The sequence below is a fragment of the Melanerpes formicivorus genome, unplaced genomic scaffold (assembly GCF_026170545.1).
Source record: "Melanerpes formicivorus ecotype bairdi unplaced genomic scaffold, bMelFor1.0.p_v2 SCAF_63, whole genome shotgun sequence".
Classification (NCBI taxonomy): domain Eukaryota; kingdom Metazoa; phylum Chordata; class Aves; order Piciformes; family Picidae; genus Melanerpes; species Melanerpes formicivorus.
In genome coordinates, this window is record NW_027142415.1 from 1,453,775 (window position 1) to 1,468,725 (window position 14,951).

The window sequence follows — 14,951 nt, forward strand, 5'->3', positions numbered from 1 at the left end:
TACACAAAAAAGCAGACTTCTCTCTGAAGTCACCAGCAAACAAACTGAAGAAGATTGGTAAAAGTAGTGATGTTGGGGAGAAATGTTTTGTTTTGTTTCCAGTCCCAAGATGAGGCTGAACTTTTCTATTTGGAGAAGGGAAATGTTTCAAACAAGCAAGTGTATTTTTGTGGGGATGTGGTGTTCTACTTTCACTTGGCCATAAAGTGATCCTAGTCAGTGAGGTTACTCAAAACTTGAGCTCTCTCAGGCATTGCTTTGTTGATGCTGGTCACAAACAGTGAGCCTATGCCTCTGAGAGCCATTATGTTCCAGCATCTTCCCTCAGCTGTACTGGCTTGGGCATCAGTTACATATTGGCCCTCAGTGCTCTGCAGGGAATGGTTGGCACATAGGATTAGGAAGATTGAAACTATGAAGGAAAGCTCAGGTGACAATGGTTTGTTGCTCCCAGTGCCTCATTTCCCTTTAGAAAGCACAAATGTAGCTGTCTCATTAGTGAATTACACAGGCAAGGTGGCCTGATCCATGCTTGTGATGTGCTTCAGAGATCAGTGGTCTCCCTTGAAACTGAAGCCAGTTTTAAGATGAACAAGGCTTATCCTGATCCCTGCTGCAAGAAGCTGTGGAACCACCTCTTCTAAACTTGACAGCAGTGCAAGGGCTGTAAAGTGAGAGAGCTCTTCATACAGAGCAAATTTTCATGTTGCCTGTTGTCCCAAATGCACAGGTAAGAACCTGTTGATGTGCTGCTCCTTCTCCTGCCTGCTCTGGATTAACTTCCATTTGTCAAGTTTGTGCAGGCAAAATCCAGCCAGGTCCTGCATGCCACAGCTCTGTAAGAAGACAGGCCTGGCTTGCAGAAGCTACCAGAGGAGGTTAGTGACCTGGCCTCTATTTTGCTGTCTTGGAGGCAAACCCACTGGCTTTGAGAAGTGTAGCTCACTGCCCAAGGTCATCTATCAGTTATATGGCAGAGTGGCACATCATCTGCTTGGAAAGGCTCCCCAGAGGGCTCATCCAGCATTTGTCATTGCTGTGCTAATCATCTCCTGGTTACAGCAGATGAGTGACTGAGCCTGCTTAGTGGGGTCAGAGATAGGAGGTATTTCAGGTCTCCTTATTCCTCTCTGCCTTGGTTTTCTCAGCTTCCCAGGGAATACAACAGCAACGCTCAAATGGCCAAATATTTGCTTGTCTGAGTACAGATCTTAATTAGCAAAGTTCTTTGAAAAACTCTCTGTGGCAAGTGCTCCAACAGCAAGAGGAATTCTTCATGCTATAAAAAGCCAGAAATTGTTTCCTCCAGCATTTATTCACCTCTCAGGATGGAGCCACTAATTTCTCCTCCTCCTCCTTTAATACACACATTATGTAAATAACCCTAACAATAAGCTGTCTGGAGTATTTTATTGCTTAATTAATATGGTTTCAATATTATGAATAAATAAGATCACATTCAGATTGTTGAGTACAGCACAGTTAAGGGGATATGATCCAAGAAGGAGTTTCAAATCCCACTGCATCTGTTCCTCTATTTTGTTGGATTAATTTTATGTTCTAAATTAAATTATTCTTATGAGTCTGTTTCCTCTGATGTTCTGCCCTCCTCCTCCCCAGCTTTTCATCATCTGTCTGCTCAACACCTTTACTGCTCTCTCTTATCACACAGGTAAATAAAAAGCCACTTGACAGCCCAGCTGGCTGAACAAGTCTGTGCCGTTCCTTTCCATTCCTTGTGGGACTGCCTAATGTGATGGGTTTGGAGAGCCCTGGACTGCTTGGGCTCTGTTTTCAGATGAATGCAGGCTTTCCAACTGGCTCTCATTCTCACTTTGATCCACTTTTTAATTAAAAACTTGGGAATTCAGTGTCCATTGAACTGTAGTAGATTTCTACTGAAGGACCCTTCTCTTCCTTCTCCTAGCAGGAGACTCAAATCCAAACACCTCCCAGGGCCTTGCTTATTTCTGTTTAGCGAAGGAGAAACAGTTGGAAAGTATTCATCTTTTTTCCATGGGTCTTACAAGTGCTGTGGTTCCCCCCAAAAACTTCTAGAGAAAGCTCCCAAGAGAGGAAAACAGAATTCTTACAGATACAGAAAATACCTGCTCAGTAACTGAGATTTCATTTGATTTTTGCTAAACTAACCTTTCAGTGGCAGGAAGTATCGGCATGTTTTGGGCACTCCCAGGAGTTAAAAATAACTGGGTTGTGGCTACAGAGGCTCTTGCTGGTCTAAAAGAGTCTCTGCTCAAAGGTGCTTCCTTCCAGACCTGACCTTGCACAGCATGATCAGGGCCCTGACTGCTGCTAAGTGCCCTTCTTGCTGCCTCCCAAATGCTGCAGCTCCCACTGGGGTGCAGTTGCCTCTCCTCTGGTGTCCTCTGTGCTGAGAGCATGCAGCAGTGCAGGGCCTGCAGATAGTGATGGCTGACTGCCTTGTCCTTGAAAGAGCAGCTCCATATTCCTAGCTGATTTACCACCACCACCTCTGACAGGATAGAAACCCTGCAAGCCTTCAATACAGGAAGGAAATTGATCTGATAGGGATGGCTATCTCCTGGTATTTCTTTTGGGTGTATACTTTTACACCCTCCATCCAGTTAATGTTATTCAAACACTCTTGTATTGTGGACTCCAGAGTACACTCAGCTGCCTCTGGAACTGTTCCTCCTTTCCTTATGAGTCAGCTGCTACATCTTGAGAGCTGTGTGCTGTGGTTGTTTCTTCATGGTGATATCTCCCAAGCCTGCCTGCTGAACCTGGGGATGCTTTTTCCCCATTTAAGGCATATTAACCATAACCTCCACACTTCTGCTTACATTTCTTTTATCTATTTTCATTTCACTACTTATCTCTTCCCCTGCACTAAATGAAACAGCAACATAATGCAAAGGAAATCATACCTGATCCATTGATGCTTGTATAAACAGCATATATTTCTTCACCTACAGGTAAATAGAATTATAAGGGATGAGACTTTGTGAATCAAATTTTGAGAAATGAGAGAGCTTGCTAGTAACTCATTTACCCTGACAGGAGATGAATAGAGGTAATTTAGCCTCATAAAAGTGAAATTGGCTCATGTCTTACAAGGAGGTGGGAGGAAGAATATTGTTTAGTGCCTGGAAAGCGGAGTGGAGTTGGGAATTGGCAGCTGTGCTGAGGGGTTTGACTGCCTGGCTGTGTGACTTTGGGTGAATCATCTTGTATGCCTGGTGTGCATGCTCCCTTCTGTAAATACAGATCTAATTCTTGGCTGCTTTGTAGAGCTCTTTGTGCTCCCTGTGTGAAGCACCAGAAAATAGGCCTCTGGTGTGGTGATGCTCTATTGCTGCGTTTGAACAACAGTTTTTCCTCCTCTCTTTTCTTCTTGGGCTGATGTATTTGCTCCATAAGTGTATTTCAAGCCCTCCCATCTTTCCTGGGGATAGAGAGAGTACAAAGTAATCCTGAAAGAAAAGCAAATATCCTTTTGTTTTAAAGAAATATAATAGTAAGATAAAAAGATTAGGGAGTGTGGGAGTAGGAGTTACAAGACTCAGATGAAGTATGGGATCTTATAAGGCACCTACCACCTTGGACAAATAAGCTGGACTGAAGCCACAGATTCACTGTACCTGGGAAACAATGTCCTAGGTTTTTCCTCTCTAAAGAATAAAGGAAAAGGAGATTAAATAAACCTGTGAAAAGAAAAATTCTCCTTGTTACTAGTGAAAATGCTGTAAAAGAGCCTGATTTAAAGGATGGTCCAGGCTGCTTTGTGGTGTGGGCTGAACAGCAGCTCCCATTCAAGGTCTAGAGGGGGCCTGAAGTGAGGGAGAGACACCTGGCAGGACTAAGGTAGATGCTAGAAAATTGGTACAAAATCTCTCTCTTCCCACCTATCAGCTTTGGAGCAACTTGTTGCCCCACGGTGAAGGACAACAGGTTTAGAGGTGCTGTGTGCTTTATTTTTGAAGGTGGGGCAGAGAGAGAGGGTTTGAGGGGAAGCTAGTTTGACTCTGACACAGACTCTGGCTTCCAAAGGGTCAGGAATCTGCTTTATATCAATCTGTAGGACAAGCAAAACCACACTGCTCCCACAGTGTGAGTAGTGCTTGTTTACTGGTGTGAATGGATCAAAAATGCCCAAATGTCTTGGGTTTTCTGCCTAACTGGGTTGCCTTCAGTGTTTTTAGGCTCTTGGGAAAGCTAAACAGTGAGACTGGGGGGTTGTTTGGGTTTTTAGCTGGCATTTTGGGTCATTAGAAGCCTTTGCTATCAGCCTTTGCAAAGCTGGGACATCATAGTATAAACCCGAGTTGCTAAACCTTACATTATCAGTAATTAATATAATGATCATGCTTCTGCTTTCATTTCTGTGGACTTTCTGGTTCCTCTGAGGGGTGATGATGTGCAGGCTACCCTTTCTTAATGAATTATTCACACATTATTGCTGGTAGCTGGAGACAGTGAGATGACTTGTGCCTCTTCAAAACGGTCCTTAAATGACTCTCAAGATGCTGCTGTGGCCATGCTATTGCTGGTTTTAATCATCTCATCATGCTGCCCATCTGTGAACAAAGGTGCTTACAGCATTTTTGGGCTCCTCACTAAACACCACAAATGGCTTTGACCTGAGACTCAAAGCCCACAGTGGTAGCTGTGGTAATCCTCACACTTTGCAGCCTGGGCTGGGATTTACCAGTGGGATTTTAAAAGCCTGTTCCAACGTTGGAAGCTGTGCAAATGCAGGTAGTCAGGAAAGAGCTGTGTGAGCTCAGGGAAATCTCCATCTTTCCTAACCTTTAAAAGGCCTATGTGAATCTCTAGCAGATTTCCTTCAAGAAAGCCTATAGTTACCTACCTCCTGGTGAAAGGGCAGATGCAGCGAGGGATTCAAGCAGGCTGTGAAGTGGACAAGGCTAATCTGGGTGCTGGAGTGATCAGCACAAACTGCAGGTGAGGTTTGTGTTGATGGCAGTCACAGAGTGGTGGTGGTTCATCTCTACAAGAGGGGAGGTAGGTTTTGGATTTCTTTGGTTTTAACACCTAATAAGGCAAAAAGTGGACATGGACTGCACTTTAATAAGCCATGGAAGGAGAGTTATGCAGGAGTACTTTTAACCTTTCCTGGAAACTTCTGTGATCCCAGCACCTGCTTGTGCTGTGGAGGAGCTCAGAGGCTATGCTCGGAGAGGACAGGAAGTGTGGCTGCAGTGCAGGGTCAGATCAAGGTATTGATTTGTGGTTTTGGTGGGTGACTGCAGTTAGCAGGTTGTGTTTTGAATGCTTGACTCTTACTTTCCACATCCAGTGTCCCTGTGGGGCTCTGGCTCTCCTGCTTAGTTTGTCTTCTGTGCAGTCCTGAAAAGGAGGAGGTGTCTCTGAGACAGCAGTGCCACTGTCACCATTCAGGGCAGCATTACTGGTCAGCAGATGACAGCAAAAAGAACTTCTGTAACTAAAAGATGCACTGAAACTGGTGCATTGGCAAAGAACCATCACTTGCAACTAGCACATCTATTTCCCTAACTCGTTCTGCCTTCAACCTTTCATGTAGCAGCAGCAAGGAGTGGAGAAGTTTTCCTTCTGACTTATGTTGTGTGTCTCAGTAGGACAGAACAGAAACCACACTGAGTTGGATGTTTTGTATTTGTTCTGGGTTACAAATCAGTCATTTGTCAGTGTTAGCTGAATTATGAGTGAGGGTCTGGCAGCACAGGCTTTGGGGCACCAACAGCAGCCCCACTGCAGCATGCCCAAATGTATTGATGTGCAGCACCCAGCCACTCTTGTGCTGCAGTGGCATGAGGATGCACAGCAGGACTCAGGAACACCCACACTGAAGGACACATGGACAAGGAGACTGGTAGCAAACCCATAGTGCAGGAAAACATCAGGGATGAGTTGTTTGGTTCCTAGAATACAAAGAGTGAGTTCTGGAGGAGGTGGTTTGAGTCTCTGCTCTCTCTGCCCTTCCAGGGAACACCCCAGTGTCTGGATGTTATGACTCTCTTGGTGGTATTTTAATCCATTAGGTTTTGCATGCCCTGGCTTTCTCCTGCAGTCTGGTGGTTGTCAGCTCCTGCCCACAATGACTAAGGGGTGTTGGAGTACTAATTTGCTGCTGCCCTTGTTAGCTCTGGGTGGTGTCTTGGAGTACAGCTGAGAGAAATCCTGAATCCCTTGTGCAGTGGCAGATTAGCAGGTGTTAGAGAAAGTGTAATGACTGGAGCTGCAGATGAAAAACAGGTTTGTAGGATATGTACTGCTGCTGCTTCCTTACATGCCATAGAAGTGTAGCTCAGCCTTTGAAGGTGCATGAAGTTTTGCTGTGGGTATTTGATTTGATTTTGTGTTGCTGGTTCTGTTGCTTGGCTTTTGCTAGTTTGTGTTTGTTTTAAACAGAGGGCTTAGGGCTAGTTTTTAGCACTGGAAAGCAAAATGCAAAGGGCTGAGGAGAAGCATTTGAAACACACAGAAGAGGAGCTGGCAATTACATCAAACCCCAAAGCAAAGGGAACAGAAAGCAACTGTGGCTGAACACTTAGCTGTGGCCCAAGATAATGAAACTAGAACAAACCTCCTTGTAAATACAGCTTTTTGGTATGGTTTTACTGCACCCCTTACTTTGTCCCCACTGCTCTGCAATTATTTGCACTTCATTTTTTAAATAGAGCATTGTAATGCTGTTAAATTGCACACAGACAAGACAAAGGTTGCAGATGCAGCTCTTGAGGGTACACAGCAACAGGTTTTTCCCCCAGGGGGTTGAATATGCAGCTGGGCATAGCAAATGTGACAGCAGAAAGGTTGTGACCATCTTCTCACTCTGTGAGTTTTTGAAGTTGAGGGATTTAACATGTCAGGATGGGAGCAGCGCAAAGCAGGCAGAGCCTTCCACCAGCTGGCCACAGAGTGTGCACAGAAAGTTTAGGGGACAGGTGAAAGTTTGAGGGGCTTCCAGAGGAAGGGTTGACCATGGTGATTTGTTTAATTACAGCATGAGAGAGATGGCAAAGAGGAGGAGTGAATACCTGAGAAATGAGAATCATCCTGCTGGGCTCTAACTGGATTCTGCAGTGCTGTGACTTGCCCCTCCACTATCTAGTGATCTACTGCTTGTGTGAATGCATAAAGCCAGGTGAGAGCAAACCCTGTGTTTTACCTCTTCTCACAGTTTTCAGACAGGACCTCTGAATCTCTGACCATCTCCTGGGTTTGATGCATAATCCTTCTTCCTGTATTTGAGATCAAGCAGGAGAGACTAATCCCAAGATAGATGGATCAGATGAAGGGCTGTTTCCACAGGGGATGCTGAGCACCTCTTGGAATAGAGCAAGGCCATAGGGGAATGCAGATCATGGGTAAATCCTGTCTGTCCTGACTGTCAACTCTCTCCTAGATCCTTTTTTCTCTGTGGGAAACAAACCTCTGTGAAATTCTGTGAAATTCTGTGAAATTCTGTGAAATTCTGTGAAATTCTGTGAAATTCTGTGAAATTCTGTGAAATTCTGTGAAATTCTGTGAAATTCTGTGAAATTCTGTGAAATTCTGTGAAATTCTGTGAAATTCTGTGAAATTCTGTGAAATTCTGTGAAATTCTGTGAAATTCTGTGAAATTCTGTGAAATTCTGTGAAATTCTGTGAAATTCTGTCTAATTCTGTCTAATTCTGTGAAATTCTGTCTAATTCTGTGAAATTCTGTCTAATTCTGTGAAATTCTGTCTAATTCTGTGAAATTCTGTCTAATTCTGTGAAATTCTGTCTAATTCTGTGAAATTCTGTCTAATTCTGTGAAATTCTGTCTAATTCTGTGAAATTCTGTCTAATTCTGTGAAATTCTGTCTAATTCTGTGAAATTCTGTCTAATTCTGTCTAATTCTGTCTAATTCTGTCTAATTCTGTCTAATTCTGTCTAATTCTGTCTAATTCTGTCTAATTCTGTCTAATTCTGTCTAATTCTGTCTAATTCTGTCTAATTCTGTCTAATTCTGTCTAATTCTGTCTAATTCTGTCTAATTCTGTCTAATTCTGTCTAATTCTGTCTAATTCTGTCTAATTCTGTCTAATTCTGTCTAATTCTGTCTAATTCTGTCTAATTCTGTCTAATTCTGTCTAATTCTGTCTAATTCTGTCTAATTCTGTCTAATTCTGTCTAATTCTGTCTAATTCTGTCTAATTCTGTCTAATTCTGTCTAATTCTGTCTAATTCTGTCTAATTCTGTCTAATTCTGTCTAATTCTGTCTAATTCTGTCTAATTCTGTCTAATTCTGTCTAATTCTGTCTAATTCTGTCTAATTCTGTCTAATTCTGTCTAATTCTGTCTAATTCTGTCTAATTCTGTCTAATTCTGTCTAATTCTGTCTAATTCTGTCTAATTCTGTCTAATTCTGTCTAATTCTGTCTAATTCTGTCTAATTCTGTCTAATTCTGTCTAATTCTGTCTAATTCTGTCTAATTCTGTCTAATTCTGTCTAATTCTGTCTAATTCTGTCTAATTCTGTCTAATTCTGTCTAATTCTGTCTAATTCTGTCTAATTCTGTCTAATTCTGTCTAATTCTGTCTAATTCTGTCTAATTCTGTCTAATTCTGTCTAATTCTGTCTAATTCTGTCTAATTCTGTCTAATTCTGTCTAATTCTGTCTAATTCTGTCTAATTCTGTCTAATTCTGTCTAATTCTGTCTAATTCTGTCTAATTCTGTCTAATTCTGTCTAATTCTGTCTAATTCTGTCTAATTCTGTCTAATTCTGTCTAATTCTGTCTAATTCTGTCTAATTCTGTCTAATTCTGTCTAATTCTGTCTAATTCTGTCTAATTCTGTCTAATTCTGTCTAATGTGCTGCACTAGGGTTGCATTAGTTCATGTTTAACTTGTTGAGTAGCACCTGGAGCCAGCTGCAGGAAGGGACTGCCTGCTGACTACCCCAAGGACTGTGGTGTGGAGCTGCAAACCTGCAACTAAGCTGGAAAAATGAGATACCAGATCTAAGAGCTACTCTCCAAAAGGACTTACCCATTAGAAATGCTTAAGTCCTTTGGCAGAAATTGATACTACTGAGACTGTTGTATGAAATGCTGGCAGTTTATTTCACTGTCGTCTTTGGATGAGGTTTTTCTACTAGACAGCACACAAGGTTACCTCTGAGGTGGAGCTGTTATGTCAATATTTAGACTGGAGATCTTACTGACATGTCCTCCTGACATAAAATGTAGTTACAGTTCCTATGACAACTGTTATTCTCTCCTCAGGAGCATGCACTGTGGGTAGTGTTTCATTACCTGATCACTGGGACAGCCTTGTCCTCTCCCCTCTGCTGTTTGCTCCTAAGTGGCAGTTAGCTGAAGCCTGCTTGGATTGGGCACAATGCAAATCGGAGCGACTGACCTTCACTCTGCTTACTGTTTACCACCTCCAACTTCCCAGCTCCCTGCTTTTCATTAGTAAGCTCACTTTCTACCAAAATACAGTTGGGTAGGATGAATTTTAATGACAAAACCTCCTCCTGGGGTAGCAATTCCACGCATTGACTGACACAAATTAACAAGAGTACCCTAACAAGTACACAGAGTACTAATCTGGATCAAACCAACCTGCTGACAAAAACTTGTGAGTGTAGCAGCCAAACCAGACTCTGCAGCAGATTCCTGTAGCTACTTCTGCAACACACTTAGGAAAAACTAGAACAGGTTGAACAGATATATTAAAAGACTTTATTCACAATAGAGAATTTTTTACAAATATAAGTTCTTAAAAATTAAGCATCTTGATCTATTATGTATTCCATAATTTCCATTTATAGAAAGATGAAGAGACTGAATGGGCTATGTACAAATCAAAACCCCAATTTAAATGCATGATAGAAATGCAGAGTGTGTGTGATGAAGTCACCATAGAAACAGTGAGCCATTGGGCATTGCAAAAACCTGGGTACAACCACCACATATGCAGCACTTAGCTCACAAATAACCAAACCCTTTCTTTCTCTTCTGTTTTTTTCCCCTCCTGTAAAACAAGGTGGGTGCCATTTAAACTGATCTACCTCTTAGGACTTAAAATATGCAGACTGAAATGCATTACTATGCTACAAAGAAGTGGAATAAGTAGAGGCAGGCTGGTTATGCAAAGGTAATACTCCCCCTGCCCCAAGCAATTTCATTTGCTTTTATGAATGACCTGGAACACGAAGTGACCATCAGTAGCCACTTCCACACAGCCAGTTCAGTGAAGGGGAAATAAAAAGCATGTTACCTGGCAATCTAACAAGCAGCAGTGAGGACTGACTGTTTGAAAAATGATTGCTTCAACTTTGGTGTGCTGGGGGTATTTATAAACAACAACAAAAAAGAGAGGAAGAAAACTCAATATATTCTCAGCTATGAAAAGGCTTTTTGCTCCTTCCCTTCCAGCTGGCAGCTCTACACGTTGTACAATCGTCTCGTCTACTTACATTAGTTTACAAAAAGTACAGTATAGTGCAGTTTGTACATACAACCTGAAGGCCAACACCACTCACAGCTAATTTGTGCTCTTCCAAATCATCACAACTCCCAAACTAAACAGCAAACAAACCCAAACCCAAAACACAACCACCCCAAATCACACTAAATCGTCTCTCTGACAAGGTAACAGTCATGGTGCTTAGGTTTAAGTACACAGGAGCCAATGCATACATGAGGGGTGTGTATGGAGCCTGCTTCTTGAGAAAGAGAAGAGCTTTCTGTCTCTCCACTGCTTCTCTACAGCTTAAGGAAAGGCAAGATCACCAGCCAGAGCTGGGGCAAGCATACTGTGGTGAAGAAAACCATGTAAAAAGAGGCTTACAAACCACATTGCTGCAAGACTTGTTTGTTTGTCTGAGCTCTTGTAGTCATTTGTCTAACTGAGATGAGGCCTATGGCAGCACCTGCACAACCATAGGGGAGGCAGCAGCAGGCTTGCTTTGGTTACTGGCTCAAATTAATTACTACTACTTTTTGGTTAAAGAGGGAGGAGATTTTTGTTTTATTCCACAGCTACAATTTCTCTGTGCTACCTGGGGAGGGGGGGTGGGAGCTCCCCTACAAATCCTATTTCTGAAGGAATACAATGGAATATTCTAGCCCTCCAGTGACAGAAATTCTGGAGTACCAAAATCAGCAGAGCTCTGCTTTGCAACTGAGGAAAGCCAAAACTTCCTCCTTGCTTGTTCAGTTTCAGAAACTGGGACCTGATGGAATCTACACTTCAAAAACCAGAAAATAATAATACACACACACACACACCCACCCCCCCCCTACAGTGAAGGAGAAATCCTTGACTCACTGTGCTGGTTCAAGGTAAGCTGAGGCAGATGCAGATGTATTTGCATCTATTCCCCCAGCTTGGGGCTGCCAAGGCTCAGCAGGGTACCTCAGTAACCTCCACATACAAATGCTCAGCTCTACCAGGCCTGTCCTGGAAGGTTCAGCATCACTGAAGATTCCCTTGCCTTGCCCCCTACATAGATGTCTTTGGCACATACCATCTTCTCTGTCTGCAGAGAAACCAGAGAGGCAGTGCTGCCTTCCCAGACTCCAGAGGGTCAAGTGTACAGGTCATCCCCTGGCTGCTGTACAGAAAAAGGTGATCTGTTATCTTTGCTCTTGGTTTCTACCTAAGAAGAAAAACCACCTGGCAGACCACTATCAGTATAGAAAAAATGTACTTTGTAATGCCTGAACAAGTGTGCTTCCTCTGCTCTGACTAGCTGTGCTGGACCTCTCAGCTATCTTACTGAATACCTTTAAAGAAGATCACTGCTCAGAACCATGTTTGTTTTGCTGCAGTCAAACCAGTGATTAATGTGCTTCCTCAGAACAGGAAGCCAGGGGTCATACCCTCCTCAAAACACACAAAAGGCAGCCTGTCATTAAATGAAAGCACAGGTAGGCCTAATAATCATGTAAACCACTCCAAACTAGACATACAGAAAGAGGAACTAATTGTGCCTAATTTTGTTTCCCTTTGGTGATGCTACAACATAAAACATTTTTGGCAAAGCTGTTACCTTTCTTAGTAAGCCAGGCCTCTGGTCCAGGGGATAATTGCAAGCAGGCTGGGTTCTGTCACTCAGAGAAGACCAATTCAGTTGTACGCTGGATAATTTCCTCTCTGAGTGATTATCTTCTTTTAGGGAAATCAGTTTTCTTCAAGGCATCTGGAGACCTGATTTTGTTTATGTAGACACATTGAATTACACTGTGACAATAAACCTGAACCAGTCCAAGTGTTTCAGAAAGCCTCTCAAAACCAAACAAACAGTCTCTGGTCTAATTCTCAGCTTCCAGGAAAACGTCATTAAGGATATCTTTTGTCTTTTTGCCAGCCAACCAAATGAAAGCTACTGGACTAAATATATATATAGAAGGTAAGACTCCCTTTCTTCATATGAAATGAGTATCTTATTTTACTCTGTATTAGCCTGACTAAAGACATGAGAACAACAGCACTTGGGAAAGGCGAGGAAACAATTTATTCTATTACAATACTCTAATTAAAACCTGAAAAACTAAGGTCTGCTAACTAATGTGCTAAATTCATCAAAACTAAGTTCAGACTAACTTCAACAAATACTGCAGTTTCAGAGCTGTATCTGCATGGGATGGAAATATTCCTATGTAGACTTCATTGACAATGAAACACATCAGGTACTTTACCAAGTGATGATTGACCCGCATAAGAAGAGGCTGTCACAGTCACAAGATTTGTCTTGGATGACACACAAAAAAAAATAACATAGAACAACACAGGAAACAAAAAGAACAAGGAAAAAAAGCTCTTTATACTTAATTCAATATGGCTTTTTGCAACATGGCAAAATATTACAGCTTAAAGCAGACATCTCCTCACAGAGGAGAAAGGAATTTTGCAGTCAAATTAAAAGCATCACAGGAAACAACATGCAGGCTCCCTGCTCATTTTGGCCAAGATGACACTGCAGCCTAACAAAAACTGGAGAGATGGCCTATTTCTCTTCTAAGATGTGGCCCAGCTGGGTAAGAGGAATGAAGTTTTATCACAGTCAGTTGGGGTTCATTCATAAATAGTTACTGTTAAAAGAAAACAGACTGCAAAACACTTGATTTAAAAATTTAACTCAGGAAATTAAAACCAAATCATGATGTGCCCAAGTCCTGGAAAGAAACACAAGGAATGAAACAAAGCAGAACTTGATCTTCTATTTCTGGTTTTCTTCTTTATTTTCATCATCTTTGTGAAGAACAGGGAGAGGATGAGCCTCTGTGTTGAAGACCCAGTGTTCGAACGGAAGAAGATCATCTTCAGAAAACAGCAGATACAAGTACCTGGGTAAGGGAAAAGGCAGGAAATGTCAGGGGACCAGGGAAGCAAAGCTACAATGGTTTCCAGGAAAACATAAATACAGTCTTCTGTGAAAATCAGGTATCAACAGAAACGGCTGACCAAACACAAGCCAGCACTCCATCCCAGCACCACAATGATCACCACAAAACTCTGGGGTGACTCAACTCATACTGGGCTGAAGGGCAATAACAACTGGAGACCAACAAAAGAACAACTCTATCCTGTCAGAGGACCTGGAAGCTTAAGCTACTGAAGTTAAACATCAGTGAACTTCACTTCCATTTCATCCTTGGTAATTTGATTACACATTGTTTTGATACATAGCCACAGCAAATATTTTCCACTCCTGAATGCCCACGTAGAGCAAAGTGTAGGAAGGAAAATACTGTAGTCAAATCCCATCTTAACTTCTGAGAACCACCTTAAGATCTTTAAGGAGGAAACTAGATCAGTAGTTTGGGTGTCCATTTACTAAGACAGGGTCTAGGCTGTTGATGGTCTGTGAGCCAACCATACAAGATGGCTTGTTCCTTTTTCTGTAGTTTTACAATGGAAAGTATACACAGAATCACCAAGGGTGGAAGAGACCTCAAAGATCATCAAGTCCAACAACAGAAGCCTGTTAAGTCCCCTGTCTAGTCACTTTATTTCACTAGTGTTGGCACATATAATTATATCCTATTAAAGCTAGGAAATGTAATTTCTCAACAAAGACTATCAAGTACCTTTAACAGAAGTCATTTCCACAAGTCATAGAATTCAGTCTATTGCTAGAGAGGAATAAAACCAGGCAATTTGACTTTCTGCAACCTAAGAAAAGCTCCACTGTTTCAGTCATTTTGTTAGCTGAATGTCAAGGCTATTAATGAAAAATACTCCTGTAAAGACTATCCATAGAAATACTTAAAGTCATCTTTAACTTACTTGAGCGTCTCTGAAAGGAAGAAACTTTGCTGCACATCATCGTGGCTTTCGTGATTGCTGTAAACATCTCTAATGCCAGAATAGCCACCATCCACTCTGCAGTGTTTCTCCAGTGCCTGAAGAGGTAGGGGGGGAAAAACAACAAAACAGAAGGATTAACAAAATGAATCATCTGTCAGTTTTCCTTTCATGGACAAGAAAACTAGGAGAGTGTCACAAAGATTTCCATGAAGAGAGGAAAACCAGCAGTAGCTCTAGGTAGGAAAAGGCATAGGCACACAGGTCAAAGTCTACATTTAGATAGAGAAGCAAAATAGTAAGTTAATAAAAGAAGTGAACAAACCAGTTTTCAGGTGGGGGGGGGGGGGGGGGGGGGGGAACTATGGATGTAAAGATATCACAGAATCTTCATCTATTTCCTTTTTAAAATAGAATAGAATTAAACCAGGTTAGAAAAGACCTTTGAGATCGAGTCCAACCTGTCACCCAACACCATCTATTCAACTAAACCGTGGCACCAAGCACCCCATCCTCAAAGCACCAATAGCCTCTCTGAGCGGCTTGCTTATCAGGCTTCACAAATAGTGTCACACCTACTCCTCTTGCGTATAGTTTAGTGCTTAAAAATCAGTGTGACACAGCTGAACACCACAATGAATGACCAGTCTTTTCCTTACCTCCTGCAAGCTG

At 42.1% G+C, this 14,951-nt stretch overlaps 1 protein-coding gene across 1 annotated transcript in view; it reads right to left on the reverse strand.

Moving 5' to 3' along the window:
* Positions 1 to 12,773: 12,773 nt before the first annotated feature.
* Positions 12,774 to 14,951, reverse strand: part of MAN1A1 (mannosidase alpha class 1A member 1) — a 142,350-nt gene continuing 140,172 nt past the window's right edge. The window contains exons 11-12 of the mRNA XM_068162309.1: positions 14,262 to 14,377; positions 12,774 to 13,318 (exon numbers count right to left, since the gene is read on the reverse strand). Of these exons, the coding sequence (XP_068018410.1) occupies positions 13,192 to 13,318; positions 14,262 to 14,377 (243 nt within the window). The 3' untranslated portion in view covers positions 12,774 to 13,191. The remainder of the gene's footprint in view (positions 13,319 to 14,261; positions 14,378 to 14,951) is intronic.